Source organism: Ovis canadensis, chromosome X, assembly GCF_042477335.2.
Source record: "Ovis canadensis isolate MfBH-ARS-UI-01 breed Bighorn chromosome X, ARS-UI_OviCan_v2, whole genome shotgun sequence".
NCBI lineage: Eukaryota > Metazoa > Chordata > Mammalia > Artiodactyla > Bovidae > Ovis > Ovis canadensis.
In genome coordinates, this window is record NC_091727.1 from 131,955,995 (window position 1) to 131,975,301 (window position 19,307).

The 19,307-nt window shown below is 43.1% G+C and overlaps 2 protein-coding genes and 1 long non-coding RNA gene across 8 annotated transcripts in view; 1 reads left to right on the forward strand and 2 right to left on the reverse strand.

Moving 5' to 3' along the window:
* Nucleotides 1-19,307, reverse strand: part of SLC25A53 (solute carrier family 25 member 53) — a 57,588-nt gene that overhangs the window by 9,537 nt on the left and 28,744 nt on the right. The window contains exon 1 of one of the 6 annotated variants that reach the window (XM_070291003.1): nt 5,715-6,030. The exons of the other annotated variants lie outside the window; for them this stretch is intronic. The gene's annotated coding sequence lies outside the window, so the exon portion shown is untranslated. Of the gene's footprint in view, nt 1-5,714; nt 6,031-19,307 lie in introns of those variants that run through there. 6 annotated transcript variants of the gene reach the window in all.
* Nucleotides 7,328-8,690, forward strand: ZCCHC18 (zinc finger CCHC-type containing 18). Its single transcript, XM_070290998.1, is given in 4 exon segments — nt 7,328-7,787; nt 7,789-8,420; nt 8,423-8,487; nt 8,489-8,690. Coding segments are annotated over 4 exon segments (1,167 nt in total). The 5' UTR covers nt 7,328-7,419; the 3' UTR covers nt 8,591-8,690.
* LOC138930567 (uncharacterized) lies at nt 12,469-16,571 on the reverse strand. The gene is made up of 3 exons (XR_011446227.1): nt 16,260-16,571; nt 14,767-14,925; nt 12,469-13,148 (listed from the first exon to the last, which is right to left on the reverse strand). It is a non-coding gene; the product is annotated as an uncharacterized lncRNA (long non-coding RNA).

Consider the following 19,307-nt stretch of genomic DNA (forward strand, 5'->3'; position numbering starts at 1 on the left):
CTCACATCATGAACTCCTTATTACCAAATTCAGACTCAAATTGAAGAAAGTAGAGAAAACCGCTAGACTATTCATGTATGACCTAAATCAAATTCCTTATGATTATACAGTGGAAGTGAGAAATAGATTTAAGGGCCTAGATCTGATAGATAGAGTGCCTGATGAACTATGAATGAGGTTCGTGACATTGTACAGGAGACAGGGATCAAGACCATCCCCATGGAAAAGAAATGCAAAAAAGCAAAATGGCTGTCTGGGGAGGCCTTACAAATAGCTGTGAAAAGAAGAGAGGCGAAGAGCAAAGGAGGAAAGGAAAGATATAAGCATCTGAATGCAGAGTTCCAAAGAATAGCAAGAAGAGATAAGAAAGCCCTCTTCAGCAATCAATGCAAAGAAATAGAGGAAAACAACAGAATGGGAAAGACTAGAGATCTCTTCAAGAAAATTAGAGATACCAAGGGAACATTTCATGCAAAGATGGGCTCGTTAAAGGACAGAAATGGTATGGACCTAACAGAAGCAGAAGATATTAAGAAGAGGTGGCAAGAATACACAGAAGAACTGTACAAATAATCATGATGATGTGATCACTAATCTAGAGCCAGACATCTTGGAAAGTGAAGTCAAGTGGGCCTTAGAAAGCATCACTACAAACAAAGCTAGTGGAGGTGATGGAATGCCAGTTGAGCTGTTTCAGATCCTGAAAGATGATGCTGTGAAAGTGCTGCACTCAATATGCCAGCAAATTTGGAAAACTCAGCAATGGCCACAGGACTGGAAAAGGTCAGTTTTCATTCCAATTCCAAAGAAAGGCAATGCCAATGAAGGCTCAAACTACTGCACAATTGCACTCATCTCACATGCTAGTAAAGTAATGCTCAAAATTCTCCAAGCCAGGCTTCAGCAATACGTGAACCGTGAACTCCCTGATGTTCAAGCGGGTTTTAGAAAAGGCAGAGGAACCAGAGATCAAATTGCCAACATCCGCTGGATCATGGAAAAAGCAAGAGAGTTCCAGAAAAACATCTATTTCTGCTTTATTAACTATGCCAAAGCCTTTGACTGTGTGGATCACAATAAACTGTGGAAAATTCTGAAAGAGATGAGAATAACAGACCACCTAACCTGCCTCTTGAGAAATCTGTATGCAGGTCAGGAAGCAACAGTTAGAACTGGACATGGAACAACAGACTGGTTCCAAATAGGAAAAGGAGTACGTCAAGGCTGTATATTGTCACCCTGCTTATTTAACTTCTATGGAGAGTACATCATGAGAAACGCTGGACTGGAAGAAACACAAGCTGGAATCAAGATTGCCGGGAGAAATATCAATCACCTCAGATATCCAGATGACACCACCCTTATGGCAGAAAGTGAAGAGGAGCTAAACAGCCTCTTGATGAAAGTGAAAGAGGAGAGCGAAAAAGTTGGCTTAAAGCTCAGCATTCAGAAAACGAAGATCATGGCATCCGGTCCCATCACTTCATGGGAAATAGATGGGGAAACAGTGGAAACAGTGTCAGACTTTATTTTTTTGGGCTCCAAAATCACTGCAGATGGTGATTGCAGCCATGAAATTAAAAGACGCTTACTCCTTGGAAGAAAAGCTATGACCAACCTAGATAGCATATTCAAAAGCAGAGACATTTTTTGCCAACTAAGGTCCATCTAGTCAAGGCTATGGGTTTTCCTGTGGTCATGTATGGATGTGAGAGTTGGACTGTGAAGAAGGCTGAGCGCCAAAGAATTGATACTTTTTAACTGTGGTGGAGAAGACTCTTGAGAGTCCCCTGGATTGCAAGGAGATCCAACCAGTCCATTCTAAAGGAGATCAATCCTGGGATTTCTTTGGAAGGAATGATGCTAAAGCTGAAACTTCAGTACATTGGCCACCTCATGAGAAGAGTTGACTCATTGGAAAAGACTCTGGTGCTGGGAGGGATTGGGGGCATGAGCAGAAGGGGACGACCAAGGATGAGATGGCTGGATGGCATCACAGACTCGATGGACGTGAGTGAACTCCGGGAGTTGGTGATGGATAGGGAGGCCTGGCGTGCTGCGATTCATGGGGTAGCAAAGAGTCGGACACGACTGAGTGACTGAACTGAACTGAACTGATGTGTATATATATATATATATATATATATATATACACACACACACACACATACATACATACATACATATACATATGTTTGTTCACAGGGTTCTCAAGGCAAGAATACTGAAGCGGTTTGCCATTCCCTTCTCCACTGGACCACATTTTGTCAGAACTCTCCACCATGACCTGTCCGTCTTGGGTGACCCTACATGGCATGGCTCATAGTTTCATTGAGTTAGACAAGGCTGTGGTCCATAAAAGGAAATCAGTCCTGAATATTCATTGGAAGGACTGATACTGAAAATGAAACTCCAATATTTTGGCCACCTGATGCGAAGAACTGACTCAATGGAAAAGACCCTGATGCTGGGAAAGCCTGAAGGCTTGAGGAGAAGGGGACGGACAGAGGATGAGATGGTTGGATGGCATCACCGACTTGCTGGACATGAGTTTGAGTAAACTCCAGGAGATGGTGATGGACAGGGAAGCCTGGTGTGCTGCAGTCCATGGGGTCACAAAGAGTTGTACCCACCTGAGCGACTAAACTGAACATATGTGCATGCTAACTAGCTTCAGTCACGTCCAACTCTTTGTGACCCTATGGACTGTAGCTCACCAGGCTCCTCTGTCCATGGTAGTCAAGAATACTGGAATGGGTAGCCATTTCCTTCAGGGGATCTTCCCAAACTAGGGATGGACCCGTGTCTTCTATGTCTCCTGCATCGGCAGGGGGTTCTTTACTACTAGTGCCACCTGGGAAGCTTTATACATATATGTGTATATATGTGTGTATATATATATATATAGCAATCATTTTGTTGTACAGCAGAAATTAACACAAGATGGTAAATAAACTCTATAGCAATTAAAATTGATTTAAAAAATAAAATGAAAGGATTTTTTGTTTAAATTGTTTGTTTGGAAGGCAACACAGAAGAGTTTTCATGGTCTTTGGAGTCTGACACAGCCCCAGACTGGAGTCTCAGTGCCTCCGCTTACAAGGTGTGTTAACCTCCCTGAAACTCGGTTTGCCTGTTTACAAAATGGGATAACAATGCCTATCTCAGCATTGCTGAGAAGCTTAAATAAGATAACAAATGGAAAGTCCCTGGCACCAAGAAGGCAGGCAGCCAAGGGCAGCTATTATTGTTTCAACTAATAGCGTTACCTTCATAACTTTCAGTCTTTTAAGGTTTCTTTGTTACAGTTGGAAAATGTGGTGTCATTAGAGCCATGAATTGGGAAGCATTCTCACACACTGATGCCAGAGATCAGGGATACCTTTATCTAACTGGAGCCAGTTCAGCAAATCCTCCTCCCAGCCTTGCACAAAGAGAGCTTCACTTTGTTCTAAGGGCCCAGTCAAGGCACTGGCATACAATCTTTCTCTTTCCACTATTTTTTGTTAGAGCTACAGGATCTATTCTTTGTCCTACTTGATCCCACCCCCACCAACTCCAACTGTAGATCACCTACTTTGGCAGTGAAGCCAATTTAAACACAGAATAAGAGTCTGCAAGAGACCCGGGGTCAGGTGTCATGATATTGGGGAGCAGAGCAAGAGTCTGAAGGAAATCCAAGAGCTGTGCCTGCATCACCCCTGATTATATGAGGTGAGCCTTCACTCTACTTCCTACATCCTCCACCCTCCATCCCCTTGCTACTGTTGCACCCATGAGAAAGTCCACAGTCCTCAGATGGAAAGTACTTAAGCTCCAAATTTGCACTGTTTACTCCAAGGAACTCTATGTATTGAGGTAGCCAATGAGAAGGCAGAAAGGAACAGGTAAAGTTCCTTGGCAGGTTGAACACAACCCAACAGCAATCACAAGACATCAGATTATTCACTTACTTCCAAACATCAGGAATCAAGAACAAGTCCGGAAGGGGGCCTCCTAACCACAATCTACAGAAGGGAAGTAAGACCTGCTCTTCAAGAACCAGAAGTCACGGAAAATGGTGCAGATTTCTCTGTCACGGGCTTCACGGCCCATTCACTCTGGACAGCCCTGCATGCTGTTTCCATGGAGTTGCTCCTTCTCTGCAGCCAGTGATTCCAAATCCAGCAAAGGAGAGGTCCCCTCAAGAGCTCACAGAAGGGCAACCTAGCAACGTGTCCTCAAGCCAGGAAATGAAAGAGCTATATCAGCGGCAGAGAGCTGTATTTAGGGGGTTAGATCAAATTATGCTCCGTTTCTCATACTTCTTCCTCACGTACAAGTTGGAAGAGAAAATGTTAGGAAGAAAGATTGTAGGGGAGTGGTTCTTAACCATTTCTGGGCCACAGACTCATTTGAACATCTACAAAGCTGTGGACTCAGAAGAATATACATAGTTGAAATTCTACTCTTCACAAACAATTTCAGGAAGGACCCTAGGTAGGAACCTCTGCTGTCAAGTTATATTTCACAACAGTTACCATATGGAGAGATACATTGGCCACATCTTCATTTACTTATTGCCATAAGCCTAACGTAGTGTCTCTAGCAATGGTTCACAAACCACTCTACACCTCAGAATTAACTACAGCACTGGTTAAAAATATAAATCACCCTCCCCAGCCCTAGCTCTTAGAAAATCTGAATCCCCCAGAGGCAGAGGTTAGGAATCTGTATTTCTAACACACTTTTCAAAATGATTCTGAGGCAGCCAGCTTCATACCCATACTGTGGTTAATAGCATGGATTCTGGTGTCAGAGAGATATGATCCAAGTTCTGGCTTCACCTTTTAATTTCAGGCAAGTCATTTTACCTCTCTGAATCTTGTCTCCTTTCAGGTCATAAGCTGTAAAAATAATGTTTTACTGAAAGAAAAAGCAAGCAGCTTGTTGTAGTGTAAAGCAGAGAAAAGAAAAAGGCCTCAGTTTTCTTATTCTGTACAATGGGTACCATACAAGTTTCCTACCTCTTCCCCTATCCCTCTTTGTGTTGCCTCTCCAAGCCCTCCCTCAGCACTACCAGCACACTAAGACTGCAGCTGAGCTGGCTTAAGACCACTTATGTAAAAAAAAATGCCCTCTAGGCAGCTCCGATGGGCAAAGAGTTGGTATTTGGAAAACAATAGTAAAACCGGATGCTGATATTCACTTGCTGTGTGATGTGGGCAAGCTGCCTAACCTTGTGCCTGTTTCCTCATCTGACAAATGGAGATAATAGTCGTTGCTCGCTAATTCTATATAGCTCCAAATGGGCCTTCCCATCTCCACTTTGGCTCTGGCTTTTCTCAACTAACCCTCAATCTGAGAGTAGCGAGGAGTAGGGGGCAGCCTTTGAAATCAGACTTGTAGACTTGAGTGTAAGCTCTTACCTCTGCACTTCCTAAGCATAGTGACTGGGTGCTTAAGTCCCCTCTCTGTTAAAAGGGCATACTGCTACCTCCTTCGCAAGGCTGTTGAGAAGAATAAACGAGTTGTCCGTGCAAGCCCATTTGCACGTAGAAAGCGCTCGGTAAATGCTTTTTCCCCCTTCCCTCTGTACAAAGGTGAGGAACTTTCACTGTTCGCTTGATGTCTGATCCACCTCGTGTTGAAGACATCCGGTCTCAAAGCGTGGAGGACAGCAGAGGTGGAAGAGGTGAAAGAGAAAGAAAGCGAGGGGCAAGCAGCAAACTCACGGTAAAATGCCAATCGGCAGGGTCCGAGAGTCCGAGCTGCACTTGACACCGCACCGGCTTCCGCGCCTGTGTGCCGCAGCCCCGCCGGCCAGCTACTCCTTTTTGCTAGCAATGGCCCTGAGCAGGAGGCTGCGCGGGGAGGCCGCCCCCTCGCCCCGTTGATTGGTCTCGCCAACCGACTCATCATGCTCTTTGTCTCAACCCGCAGAGGTTAAAAGAAGCGGCGGCTGCTGGGAGCGCCCAGCGAGTGGGCGGGGACGGCCGCTGCTGCCTTGGGAACCGAGCTGCCTCGACTCAGCTACCCAAAGCTGGGTAAAGAGGCTCCGTCTGGAGGCTCCGAGTTGGTTAGCGGTTGAGGAGGCGTCATCCTTTTCCCCTGCAGGGCCACGACGACCGGAAGGGGGCATCCACCCCTGTCCACGCCGGAGCATTCGCTATCCACCGGCCGAGAACAGGTAAAGAAAAAGGGCGCGATTGCCTGTCCTGGAGAGAGGAGGGAAGAGCTCCATCACGATTGGGCGGCTCTCTACCGAATCGCGAGGGCTGAAAGGCAGCCGAAGGAGCACTCCAGCGGCCCGGCTGTGCAGAGACGGGAGTGGGTTCCACTGAATGATGCCAAATGGGTAGGATTTGCCTAGATTAACAGGAGGACGTTTTCAGGGGGATAGTTAGGGAGCGGGAAGCAGGGGGGATCACAAGCTGTCTGCCTTGAACCCCCTTTGCATCTCCTGATCCCTTCCTGGTGAGGCATATGTGGGTGTGTGTGTCCAACTCCTATTCCCTCTCTCCGTGGCAGGCCACCCAATTCGAATTCGAACTAGATTTCTGTGCGGCTGATTGCCGGGCTGGTAGGACAACGATTTCCCGGAGTGGGTTCGGGGGTACGTAATAGGGAGTCGCTTTGGCTTGTATTCACAAGGTGGGAGAGGGAATTCTCCGTCTGACTACTGTGGAGGGAGGGGTCGAGGGAGCGAGATGAGGGATGAAACTCCTTCTAACCCTTCCCTCCCTGCTTTGCCCTCCGCCATGGCCTGAAGACGGATCTGCAATCTCTCGTGGACAGAGGTCAACCTACCTAAGAATCCAGCTTTCTAACGCAAGCTCTTGTTGCAGAAACGGATAATGAAATAAAGGCGTGCACTTGTTTCCAAGCTCATATAGGAATCTGGAAAATAACGGGGGAAACTTTGAGAAGGGGGTGTGATTGAGACCTGAAACCGTCAGTTGCATGGAGATCTTATTGGCTACCACAAATCTGTGAGACTTAGACCACTGCCTTCTATTTTGAGAGCCCAATATGGGCTCTAAGCACTATTTCACCTAGAATTCTAAGCCTCTGTTGCCTTTCTTCCTGGAGGATTCTCCGGATAGTTGTAGATCAGAAAAGCACCCTGCTAGCACGGGAACGCCCATTAACTCCTGAAGGTTGTAATTGCCAGTTTCCTGCAGGATATTTTCAGGGCAGTAACCCAATGGAAAATGTACCCACAGGGTGTTCAGGAACATAAAGGAAGCGACTGCAAACTGCTTCCATGCAGTCTACTACCTTACTAACCTTTCCCCCTCTCCTTTTCTTTACAGACCCTACTGAGATACAAGGAAGATGGAGCCCAGGAATGTTGCTTTGGGGATTTCTCCTGCAGATTAGGCTTTTCTAGAAAGACTGAGCATTTTGTTACATTCATATAGACGATCATCGTCAGTCATGGCCAGCATCATTGCACGTGTGGGTAACAACTGGCAGCAGAATACAGCCTTGTCACCCTGGGCCCATTCCATGTTGAGGTCCCTGAGGGGGAAGGGGAGTCTTGGTCCTTCAAGGGTCAACATGGCAGAAGGAAAGATGAAATTGTTCTCTGGGAGGGTGGTGCCAGCCCAGGAGGAAGAAACCTTTGAAAACTGGCTGATACAAGTCAATGGGGCCCTGCCAGATTGGAATATGTCTGAATAGGAAAAGCTCAAGTGCTTGATGAAAACCCTGAGGGGCCCTGCACAGGAGGTGATGCGTTTACTGCAGACAGCCAACCCCAACCTCAGTGTGGCAAATTTCTTGCATGCCATGAAGTTGGTGTTGGGGCAAATTTTTTAACACCTTGCAGGCACAAGGGGAGAAAGCCTCCCTTTATGTGATCCGTTTAGAAGTGCAGCTCCAGAATGCTATTCAGGTGGGGATCATAGCTGAGAAAGATGCAAATCAGACACGCCTGCACCATCTCCTTTTAGGGGCTGAGCTGAATGGGGACCTGTTCTTCAGGCTGAAGAATCTTCTCAGGATGTATGCAAATGAGCAGGAGTGTCTCCCCAGTTGCCTGTAGCTAATCAGGACAATAAGGGAGGAAGAGGATTGGAATGATACTTCTATGAAACGGAAGTGGCCCAAAAGATCTGAGCTAATCATGGAGAGGGCAGTAAGCCCCACGGCATTTCAGGGCCCCCAGTCAAGAGCCATCAGCACTGCTGATTGTGATGTGATAGAAGTAGATGATACCCTTAATGGCTTACGTGAGGATGTGATCCTGGTGGAGTCTCAGAACCTTCCACTTACATCCATAGGTGCCCCTCCCCTCAGGGTCAGGGCCAGACTTCAGGATCAAATACTGGTCATTGATTCCCTAAACAATTCTCAAGCTCAATCTCCTTCTACCAGTGGTGGTTCTGCATATAAGAATGATGGTCCTGGGGATATACGTAGAGCCAGGAAGAGAAAATATACTGTGGTGAGGAGGGCCACTCAAAGGAAACCAGTGACAGTAAGAGCAACAAGGCCCAGGTGTTTTGAGAATCTGATCATCACCCTGCAAGAGCTGACACATACAGAGGAGGAGACATCAAAAGAGATCCCAGGCAAACACAGTGACCTCTCTGAGCCACAGTAAGGTGCTAGACCCAGCCCTAAGGGAACACTTAACTGTATTCAGAGACTGCTGATGGGGAAAACTAGGGTAGGCTGGGGGAGGCTTCTATGTGCATGAATTAATCCACAAAGTGGCTTTCTTTGGGGAAGAAGAGGTTGTAGATACCAGCAAAATGAAGAAGACAGCCTGACCTCTGTCCCTGCTTCTCCCTCCATCTGCCTAAGGGTCTATGTGTGTGTCTATTTCCTTGATGATTTTGTCCCTTTTGAGAAAGGAGTATAAGTTATTGTTAAACCTTCAAGGACCGAAGGAAACTACAAAAACTGAAGTACAAATTACCTGAAACTCCCCACCCTTGCATAACCATTGTCAGTCCTTGGATGAATGGCCTTCTAGATATCTCCCTATTCCTGTGTACCAAGATAGATAGGCTATACAGATAAAAGTGATCAAATATAACTGTTGTTCTATGCTGTGTATTTTTTCACCAAACAATATATGTTGTGGACTTCTATGTCAATTTATAAGCATCAAGTTTTCTGTCTCTGTGTGAGATTACTTTTAGGAATACAGAAGGAAAATAATAAGAAAACTAAATACAGAAGCTATAAATGGGGGAACTCATACTGTGAAGTGGAGTTTTATCAACCTCATTTACAGATGAGGAAAATGTAAGCTGAAAGGAGCTATCTCCCAAAGAGTCCCCTATCACAACTGACCTATGGCACTGAACTAAATCTGTGTCCATTGGACTTACCTGGTGGGCCAGTGGCTTAGACTCTGTGCTCCCAATGCAGGGGGCCTGGGTTTCAATTCCTGGTCAGGGAACTATATCCCATATGCCACAACGAAGAGTTCACATGCCTCAACTAAAAGATCCTGCGTGCTGCAACTAAGACCTTGCACAGCCAAATAAATAAATAAATATATATATATATATATATTAAAAATTATGCCCCAGTGCTTTCTTAGCTAATACATCTTGAGAAATCTGATAACAGACAGGGGAGGGGGTAATAATAGGAAATGGGTGTTGTATTTCAGGGGCTCCACTCCTGTTCACTTTGGGAAGGGGTGGTGTTCCCTTCCCTGAGCAGATTCCTTTAATTGCTACTACTAATGCTTCTGAACAACACCCTGTGGCAACAAGACTACCCTTTGGGTTGACACTACCCTCTGCCTCCCCCTCAACTGCAGAGAAAGCAGCTGCTCATGAGAGTTCAGTACCAGGAGGCTTGGGACGACTCTGGCTTCACCCTAGCTACATACTAGGGGACGCCAGAAGCCCAAGAACTCCCAGCAAACCTCCCTCTGACCCAAGAAATTGAAATCACTGGGGAAAGATGAAAAACCCATCTGGATGCCAGGGCATGTGAAAATACAGGGGACCCCTCCCCCACCACGGGGCAAGATGTAGCTCCAATCAGGCCCCCAAAGCCATGGGGGAGCCCAACATTCTCAGACTCTTATAGGCTTATAGCCTCCATCCTATCCTCTAAATCTGCCCTTGGAAGGAATCTGCCCTCTATTTATCCAAGATTAAAATATCACTCCTCTTTCTACTCACCTTTTCTCAATTTTACTCCATAATCACTTGTTGACTGATTTACACAAATTAAGTTTATGCCGTCATTTCTCTCTGGGACCAGGCAGAGTATAAAGAAAAATAAATAAATGCTACACCAACCAATGCCCTCCTTTACAGTGGAGTTAGCTTGGGGATTCAGTATAGACCACTTCTTTGATAACCTCTAATTCATCCCCCCTTTCTTCCAGCCTCTATCCTCTTCTATGTCATTTAAAGCTGAAATTGTCTTAAATTTTATTTCTACAAAATGATGCAAATCTGTGAGTTTATTTCATTTCACATGACACTGGCTTTTATTTTATGCAAGAAGCATGTATTTTCCCTGTTTGGAATACATGGGAGACAGGGGGATTCAGATCAGACTGAGGGTAATAGCCAAAAGAAAGCTTTTAGATAATTTTTTGTCTGATAGGTTTCATTTAAGATTATGGGTTTTCTTCCTTTCTTTCTCCCTAATCTTATTAGATGCTGCGAGATGAAATGAGTTTTGCCAGGAGATGCTAGCCTTTGAAATACCTTCTTTTGCATTATCTCCCTCCTTCTAGATATGATCTTCTCTGACACCCCAGTCTCATAGTTTCCCCTTCTAAGATCTTTTTGATGCCTCTCAGTCTTCTTTGCTGCAACTTCTTTCTATTCCTGACTGTTCCATAATAATAGTGACAGAAATTAAAATCACCACAACTGTGACTTACTAAAAGCATATTAGGTGTCAGGAACTCCTGTTCTAAGCCCTTTAATGGAATATAGCTCTTTAATCTTCATAGCAATCTCAGAGGGTAGCTATCACTATTTCTAATTTACTATTAATATTAATTACTATTAACTGCCACATATTTCTGGAGAAGGAAATGGCAACCCATTCCTGTATTCCTGCCTAGAGAATCCCATCGACAGAGGAACCTGGCAGACCATGGGGTCACAATGAGTTGGACACAACTGAGCAACTGAGCATGCATGCACACCACATATTTCAGATGAGGAAACAAGCTGGAAAGGTAGGAAAGGACCTAGGATCATGCAGCTAGTTCATGATGAACCGCGGATGACACTCCTGGTTGGCTGACTCCAAAGCTTATTCAGGTTAGCTCTCAGGCACTGTCCTGTATGATGCAGATGTGGTCACTATCTGTGCATGACACATGAGGAGGCTGAGGTCTACGCACAGGAAGTGATTAGCCAAACGTCATAAGAGTAAGTGGCTTGTGTGTAACACTCAGGGATGGAATCTTTAAGGAACCTTTCTTTGACACAAAAAAAGACTTTTCTATCCTTTTTTTCCCTTTCTCTCCAGGTTGCAACTGCCTGGCAACATCCCCTCCCCCTCCTCAGTTGCAGTCACATACCATTTCTATGTTTTAAGTGCAAACGGTTGTAAATTTAACATATGCAAGAAGTGAAAGCCACAGAAGTCAGTTGGGGAGAGATGAATTGTTCAATTAGTGGTACTGGGGGGACTTAATTACCTGATTGGAAAAAAGATCTGTTTACTTTCTACCATGACATTAAATATGAACTCCAGATAAATTTGAGAAATAAATGCAGATTTTATGCATGTGTGCACTAATTTTTAATAATATATTGTTGTTATGAAGGGAATGAACAGAATCAAATGTTCAAAAGCAACACCATTTAAAACTGTAAGAAAATAAATATTTATTAAATCTCTGGACTGCAGAAGACTTTCTATGGTTAGGAGTGATGAAAGAAATTATACAGTAAAGGCCAATAACAAAAGATAGCATTGGCAGAAATAAAAGACTAACAGCAAGCTGAGAAATATTGAGAACAAATAATAAGACAATAATAATAGCAAACTTTTATTGTAGATAGCTAACACTTACTAAGCTCTTACACAGTACCAGGCATATTCTAAGAGCTCAACATGGTTTCATTTCATTCTCATAATAAACCCTGATATAGATCCTAATATTATCTCCAGGTTCTAAAACATTCTTATTTAAGGGGGAAAAAACAGAAAGCATAAAATGTAAATATACACCTTAATAAATTATTGTACAGCAAACCACCACAAAGATCAAGAAATAAAACATTAGCAGAACTCCTGAAATCCCTGTGAGCCACTGTAAAATTTCAACCTGTTGACTTTCCCCTAAAGGAAACCACTCTTATGATAGTTATAGCTATTACTTTTATTATTATTATTTTATGGCTCTTCTTTAGAGCTTTACAACTCAAATATGAATCTCCAACACTGTTTTTTTAACATTATTTAAACAGAACTAATGATACCAAACTCGAGTCTCTGTTGCCCCTCACTCACTCAGCAAGGTCAATCTACCAACACTGGTTGTGAAACAAGTACAGTGTTTATTGCAGGGCACCATGCAAGGAAAACGGGCAGCTCATGCTCAAAGACTGAACTTCCCAGTGGCTTGCAGGGAATGGTTAAAGGCAACACTTGGGGTAAGGTCTACAGCTCAATGACTTGCTTTTGACTAGTTGGTGGTGAAGTAATAGTGTGATGTTTTGGGAATCTTAATCATCAGCTTTCCTCATTTCTTAATGAGCCCCTAAGACTCTTTAACCCTGACCTACTATAGACTTTAACATGTAATATTTAAAGGCCAATTAGCTCTCAGTTCAGTTCAGTCGCTCAGTCGTGTCCGACTCTTTGTGATCCCATGAATCGCAGCACGCCAGGCCTCCCTGTCCATCACCAACTCCCGGAGTTCACTCAGACGCAGGTCCATCGAGTCAGTGATGCCATCCAGCCATCTCATCCTCGGTCGTCCCCTTCTCCTCCTGCCCCCAATCCCTTCCAGCATCAGAGTCTTTTCCAATGAGTCAACTCTTCACATGAGGTGGCCAAAGTACTGGAATTTCAGCTTTAGCATCATTCCTTCCAAAGAACACCCAGGACCGATCTTCTTTAGAATGGACTGGTTGGATCTCGTTGCAGTCCAAGGGACTCTCGAGTCTTCTCCAACACCACAGTTGAAAAACATCAATTCTTTGGCACTCAGCTTTCTAAGAAATCACAAAATTACCTAAACTTTCAAATAGTTTGGGGAGTTGTATCTAAACTTCTTTAATGAACTTTTCAAATACACACAAAGGTATATCGAATGGTATAATGAACCCCCATCTCCCATCACCCAGCTTCAAGAATTATCAACATTTTTGACTCTTGATTCATCTATAATCCTTCATATTTTTAATGGGTTATTTTTACAGCACTTACTAAATATCATATTAAATGCTATGATTCTTCTGTACTCTATCCATACTTATATTTCCCCTTTTTCCATTCTGAATATTTTTTATTGGGGTTAAATTCATATAACATAAAATCTCCCATTTTAAGTGTACAATCTAGTGGCATTTGGAATACGTTTTTTTAAAATTTCCTTTATTTTTAGTAGATTTTTCCAAAAGTTTACTAGTCTTTTAGACAAATTTGGTTTAGCTGACTTTTCTATTGTTTGTTTTCCACTTCTTTGATTTCTACTCTTATCTTTACCAGATGTCCCCTTATACCTTAACTAAATTATTATATTGGACATATGCTGCATATATTTTCAGTCTGTTTTGCAGTCTTCATTTAAAATATACACTCTTTAGCTTTAAATTGCTTTCGAGTGTTGTTTGAGGTGTATTCTACAAGCTTGGCTGAAACTCAGATCTTTCATTATCATTCAGTTCTACATGTTTAATTATCCATTTCCAGCAGTTTCAGGTACTTCTCTGGCTGAAGACCAATGGCAGAATTCAGCCTCAAGACAGTCACAGGTTTCTGTAGACTTCTAGATCCACAAGTTCCAACCATTTTACCATCACCTTAGCTAAATATCACATCTTGAGGTACTCAAATTAAAAAATGGATGATCTCACTTGCATTTTCTGGAATGAGAAATTTTTTTGGCTTTTTTGTTTGGCCATGCTACATCCTCCTTTTGTGAAAATGCAACTACCCTCAATAACATATGGATGAAAAAGAAGATAATCAGAAATTTAGTTTCAAGCAGGACATGTTGCTATACTGTACTGACTAAACCATATTCTTGAATCTAGCTTTTGGGATTTGGGTACTGGCTGGGTGATTGAGCACTGTCTGAGCTCTTTGAGTAGTGATACTGTGATTCCAATCTGAATATTGTACTTTGTATAAAAGTGGCCAGTCAGGTTCCCTATGGAGGGGTTGGGCAGTTTGATCAAGAGAGGAGGGACATGATTTGGACAGTCTTGAAACCCTGGCTCTTTTTGTTACAAGTTGTATGAATTTGTGCTCTGTGCTTCACCTTCCTCATTGGTAAACTGGAGTAATAACAGGAAGTCCCTCAAAGGGTTGTGGTAAGAATTAAATGTGTGAGCATTTGCAAAGCTTTAAAGAGTTCCCAGTGCATTTTAAGCACTGTCCCACAGAATACCATTACAACTGCATCAAATGCTTCTCTCCCAACTTTCTGAACAAGCTTGTAGACGGATTACCTAAGCCCTCTCTCTCAGCCTCTTCACAGGAAACTTTATTAAACTCAGTAGCTTTAGGCTCCTTTACCCATGTAGAAGAGGGTGAGAATAAAAATCCTCTAAGAGCTAACCAAATAGTTCCTCTTGGAACAGGAACTGTCTTTGCTTAGGAACACACCTGCAGGGATGCTTGTTTAGCTGGAGAAGGGAGTGAGGATCCAGCTAAGATGGCCTGGATCTAGACGAAGATAGCAGCTTCACTTCTTTGCAGAAGGAACTCTGGGAAATGGGAGCTGCTAAGCCAAGGAGACCAGGAGCTCAAGAGCCAGGCAGGAAGCTGAATGGAAGAGAAGTGTGAGTGAAACTGCCCTGAGATTCATTTGTGTAATTTGCTGATTGGCTAATTTATTGGCTGGCCTTTAAATAAATAATTTGTTTTAACATTGTTTAGTGTAGCATATGCTCAATTAAAATAAAACAGCTTTCAAATACAGAAAGGAACAAAGTAAAAGTGAAAGCTAATCTGATTCCCCACAGTCTAGTCTGGTCTATGTTCTTCCAGATCTGCTTTTATACAATAACAAACATATAAAAATCAGGTCACAGCAGGCACTTGGCTCTGAGATTTTTTTTCATGTTGTCTGCTGTGTTGAGATGAACTTCCTACACTCTCCCAAACCATCAGCAAGATCCTACAACCTGCCTTGTGCTGGCAGGTCTGTGGACTAGATATTTGATTTCTGTCAACAGTTTCTTTCAGTGAAACTATCAGGGAGAAATTACAGTTTTACCTCCCTACATTCATATAATATTAATACAGCCACTGCTCACGGTGCCCTTACTCTGTATCTGGCAGTCCCTTCAGTGTTTTACTTCAATTCTCACATTACTTTCTCACAACAACCCTTTGGAAGTCAGTCCCACTATTATTGCCATGTGGGTTCACAGACAGGATGTGATAGGCCCAAAAGCTAAAAACAGGATCAATAAGAAGGAACATAAACATGTCAGAGGCAGGACTTACATCTGCAATGCCTCTTTAAATCCTCGTCATGACCTTACGAGGGAGCTGTCACCACAAAGGAGGCAACTAAGGCTGCAGGGTTTACAGATCTTAAGCCACTGATAACCTAGCAGTTTTATAACTATGTCCCTTCCTGCCGAATTGATGAAAGCAAGCAAGGAAAAAAGCAAAGATTTAAATGAATGGAGATGAGAGGATAACAGATAGGAAGGCCAGGGGTCTCCAAACAGAGGAAATAAGCTGCAAGTGTCAGACATTTTTTCTCTCTTAAATGGCAGGAGGAAACAAACGAATGTTATATTTTCCCCCTTCTTTATACAACTTTAAAAAGAGGTTTTTCTTAAAATTCTGTGTTGCCATAATGACACCTGGTTCCACCTGAACTTAACTTTTCTCAAACCTTGAGCTAACCAATGCATTTTTCTTACGGAAATGTTTGTCTTAAGCTATGTTGATGTACTATGCATGTATCCTAGACTCTGTCTTCAATTTGGTTCCACCTAAAGGCTCAGAACTGACTTGACAAACCAGTATGTTATACTCATACACTGTTTTCCTAATCTATGTTAATGAAACTATATATTTGTTTGGAAATCTGCCTTTCTTCAAGATTTATGTCAATTGTTTCATGGTCCGGGATGACTCACCTGGTGCCAATGTTATCTCAATGCATGTTGTGGGTGAGAGTCCTGGTGACATTCTCTGAGTTTTGAGACATTTCCTTTCTCTAATTAGCAGACTGTTAGTAGCTATATAATATCCAGCTAAGACTAGCAGCAGGGCACTCTTTCTGCCCCCTTCTGATGTCTATGTCAGAAGCTTTTTCTATCTCCTTTATACTTTAATAAAACTTTATTACACAAAAGCTCTGAGTGATCAAGCCTCATCTCTGGCCCCAGATTTAATTCTTCTCCTCCAGAGGCCAAGAATCCTGGTGTCTTTTGTGGTTCAGCAGCAACCTTTCAAAGAGACATGCAGCATTCACTGACTAGAACACTTAATATAGTAAAGACATCAGTTCTCCCCAAAGTGATCTCTAGGTTTAAAGCAATTAGTACAAGTAGCTTGGCGGAAAAGAATCTGCCTGCTAAGGCAGGAAATGCGGGAGATGCGGGTTCCATCCCTGGGTCATGAAGATCCCCTAGAGAAGGAAATGGAAACGCACTGCAGTATTCTTGCCTGGGAAATGCCATGCACAAAGGAGCCTGGCGGGCTGCAGTCCATGGGGTCACAAAGAATCAGACACGACTTAGGCAATAAACAACAACAGTGCACTCACCAGAACATTAAATACCTGTAAAGCATTTACAGGGCTTCCCAGTTGGCCAAGTGGTAAAGAATCCGCCTGCCAATGCAGGGGTCTCAGGAGACATGGGTTCAATCCCTGGGTTGGAAAGGTCCCCTGGAGTAGGAAATGACAACCCACTCCAGTATTCTTGCCTGGGAAATCTCATAGACAGAGGAGTTTAGCAGACTACAGTCCATGGGGTCACAAGGAGTTGGATATACACACATACATACACCCAGGAAGATTTTTCATAGATACAGAGAAGCTTATTCTAAACTTTGTGAGGAAATTCAAAGTAACTATGATAGCTAAAACAATTCTAAAAAGAATAAACTGAGAAGAATCACTCTACCTAATGTTAAGATTTATTATATAGATACAGCAAATTGAGACAGTGTGATATTAGAGGAATGAGAGACACAGGTCAGAGGAAACAAAGAAAGAACCCAGAAACAGACCAACACAAATATACCCGACTGATTTTTGACAAAGGTGTAAAAAATTTCAGTAGAAGAATATCTCTTTTAAAATGGTGCTTGAACAATGGAACATCCACAGGCAAAAAAAAAAAAACAAACAAAAAACCTTCAACCTGAACTTTGCATAAGATACAAAAATTAACTAAAAATAAAACATGGACTTAGGTATACAATATAAAACTATAAAACTTTTATAAAAGACACTTACTCCTTGGAAGAAAAGTTATGACCAACCTAGATAGTATATTCAAAAGCAGAGACACTACTTTGCTGACTAAGGTCCATCTAGTCAAGGCTATGGTTTTTCCTGTGGGCATGTATGGATGTGAGAGTTGGACTGTGAAGAAGGCTGAGCGCCGAAGAATTGATGCTTTTGAACTGTGGTGTTAGAGAAGACTCTTGAGAGTCCCTTGGACTGCAAGGAGATCCAACCAGTCCATTCTGAAGGAGATCAGCCCTGGGATTTCTTTGGAAGGAATGATGCTAAAGCTGAAGCTCCAGTACTTTGGCCAACTCATGTGAAGAGTTGACTCATTGGAAAAGACTCTGATGCTGGGAGGGATTGGGGGCAGGAGGAGAAGGGGACGACCGAGGATGAGATGGCTGGATGGCATCACGGGCTCGATGGACGTGAGTCTGAGTGAACTCCAGGTGTTGGTGATGGACAGGGAGGCCTGGCGTGCTGCGATTCATGGGGTTGCAAAGAGTCGGACATGACTGAGTGACTGAACTGAACTGATAAAACTTTTAGTCGGAAAACATGAGGAAAATCTTTGGGACCTCGATCTTGCTGAAAAGATCTAAGAACTAGACACCAAAAACCATAACATACATCACAACAAACTGTGGAAAATTCCTAAAGAGATGGGAATACCAGACCACCTTGCCTGTCTCCTGAGAAACCTGTATGCAGGTCAAGAAGCAACAGTTAGAACTGGACATGGAAAAATGGACTGATTCAAAATTGGGAAATGAGTATATCAAGGCTGTACCCTGTCACCCTGCTTATTTAACTTATATGCAGAGTGTATCATGCAAAATGCCAGGCTGGACAAAGCACAAGCTTGAATCAAGATTGCCAGGAGAAATATCAATAACCTCAGATATGCAGATGATACCACTTTAATGGCAGAAAGCAAAGAGGAACTAAAGAGCCTCTTGATGAAGGTCAAAGAGGAGAGTGAAAAAGCTGGCTTAAAGGTCAACATTCTAAAAACTAAGATCATGGCATCTGGTCCCATCACTTCATGGCAAATAGACAGGGAAAAAATGGAAACAGTGGCGGATTTTATTTTCTTGGGCTCCAAAATCACTGCCAATGGTGACTGCAGCCATGAAATTAAAAGATGTTTGGTCCTCAGAAGAAAAGCTCTGGAAACCTAGACAGTGTTCTAAAAAGCAGAGACATCACTCTGCTGACAAATGTCCAAACAGCAAAGCTATAGTTTTTCCAGTAGTCATGTATGTATGTGAGAGTTGGACCATAAAGAAGGCTGAGCACTGAAGAATTGATGCTTTTGAACTGTGGTGCTGGAGAAGACTCTTCAGAGTTCCCTGGACTACAAGGAGATCAAACCAGTTGATCCTAAAGGAAGTCAACCCCGAATATTCCATTGGAAGGACTGAGGTTAAAGCTGAAGCTCCAACACTTTGGCCACCTGATGCAAAGGGCTAACTCACTGGAAAAGAACCCTGATGCTGGCAAAGACTGAGGACAGGAGGAGAAGGGGAAAACAGAGGATAAGATGGTTGGATGTATCATCGACTCAATGGACATGAGTTTGAGCAAACTCTGGGAGACTGTGAAGTACAGGGAAGCCTGGCATGCTGCAGTCCATGGGGTTGCAAAGAGCTGGGCATGACTTAAGTTACTGAACAACAAAGGAAAAAAATATTAATTGGCTTTCACCAAAATTAAGAATTCTTGT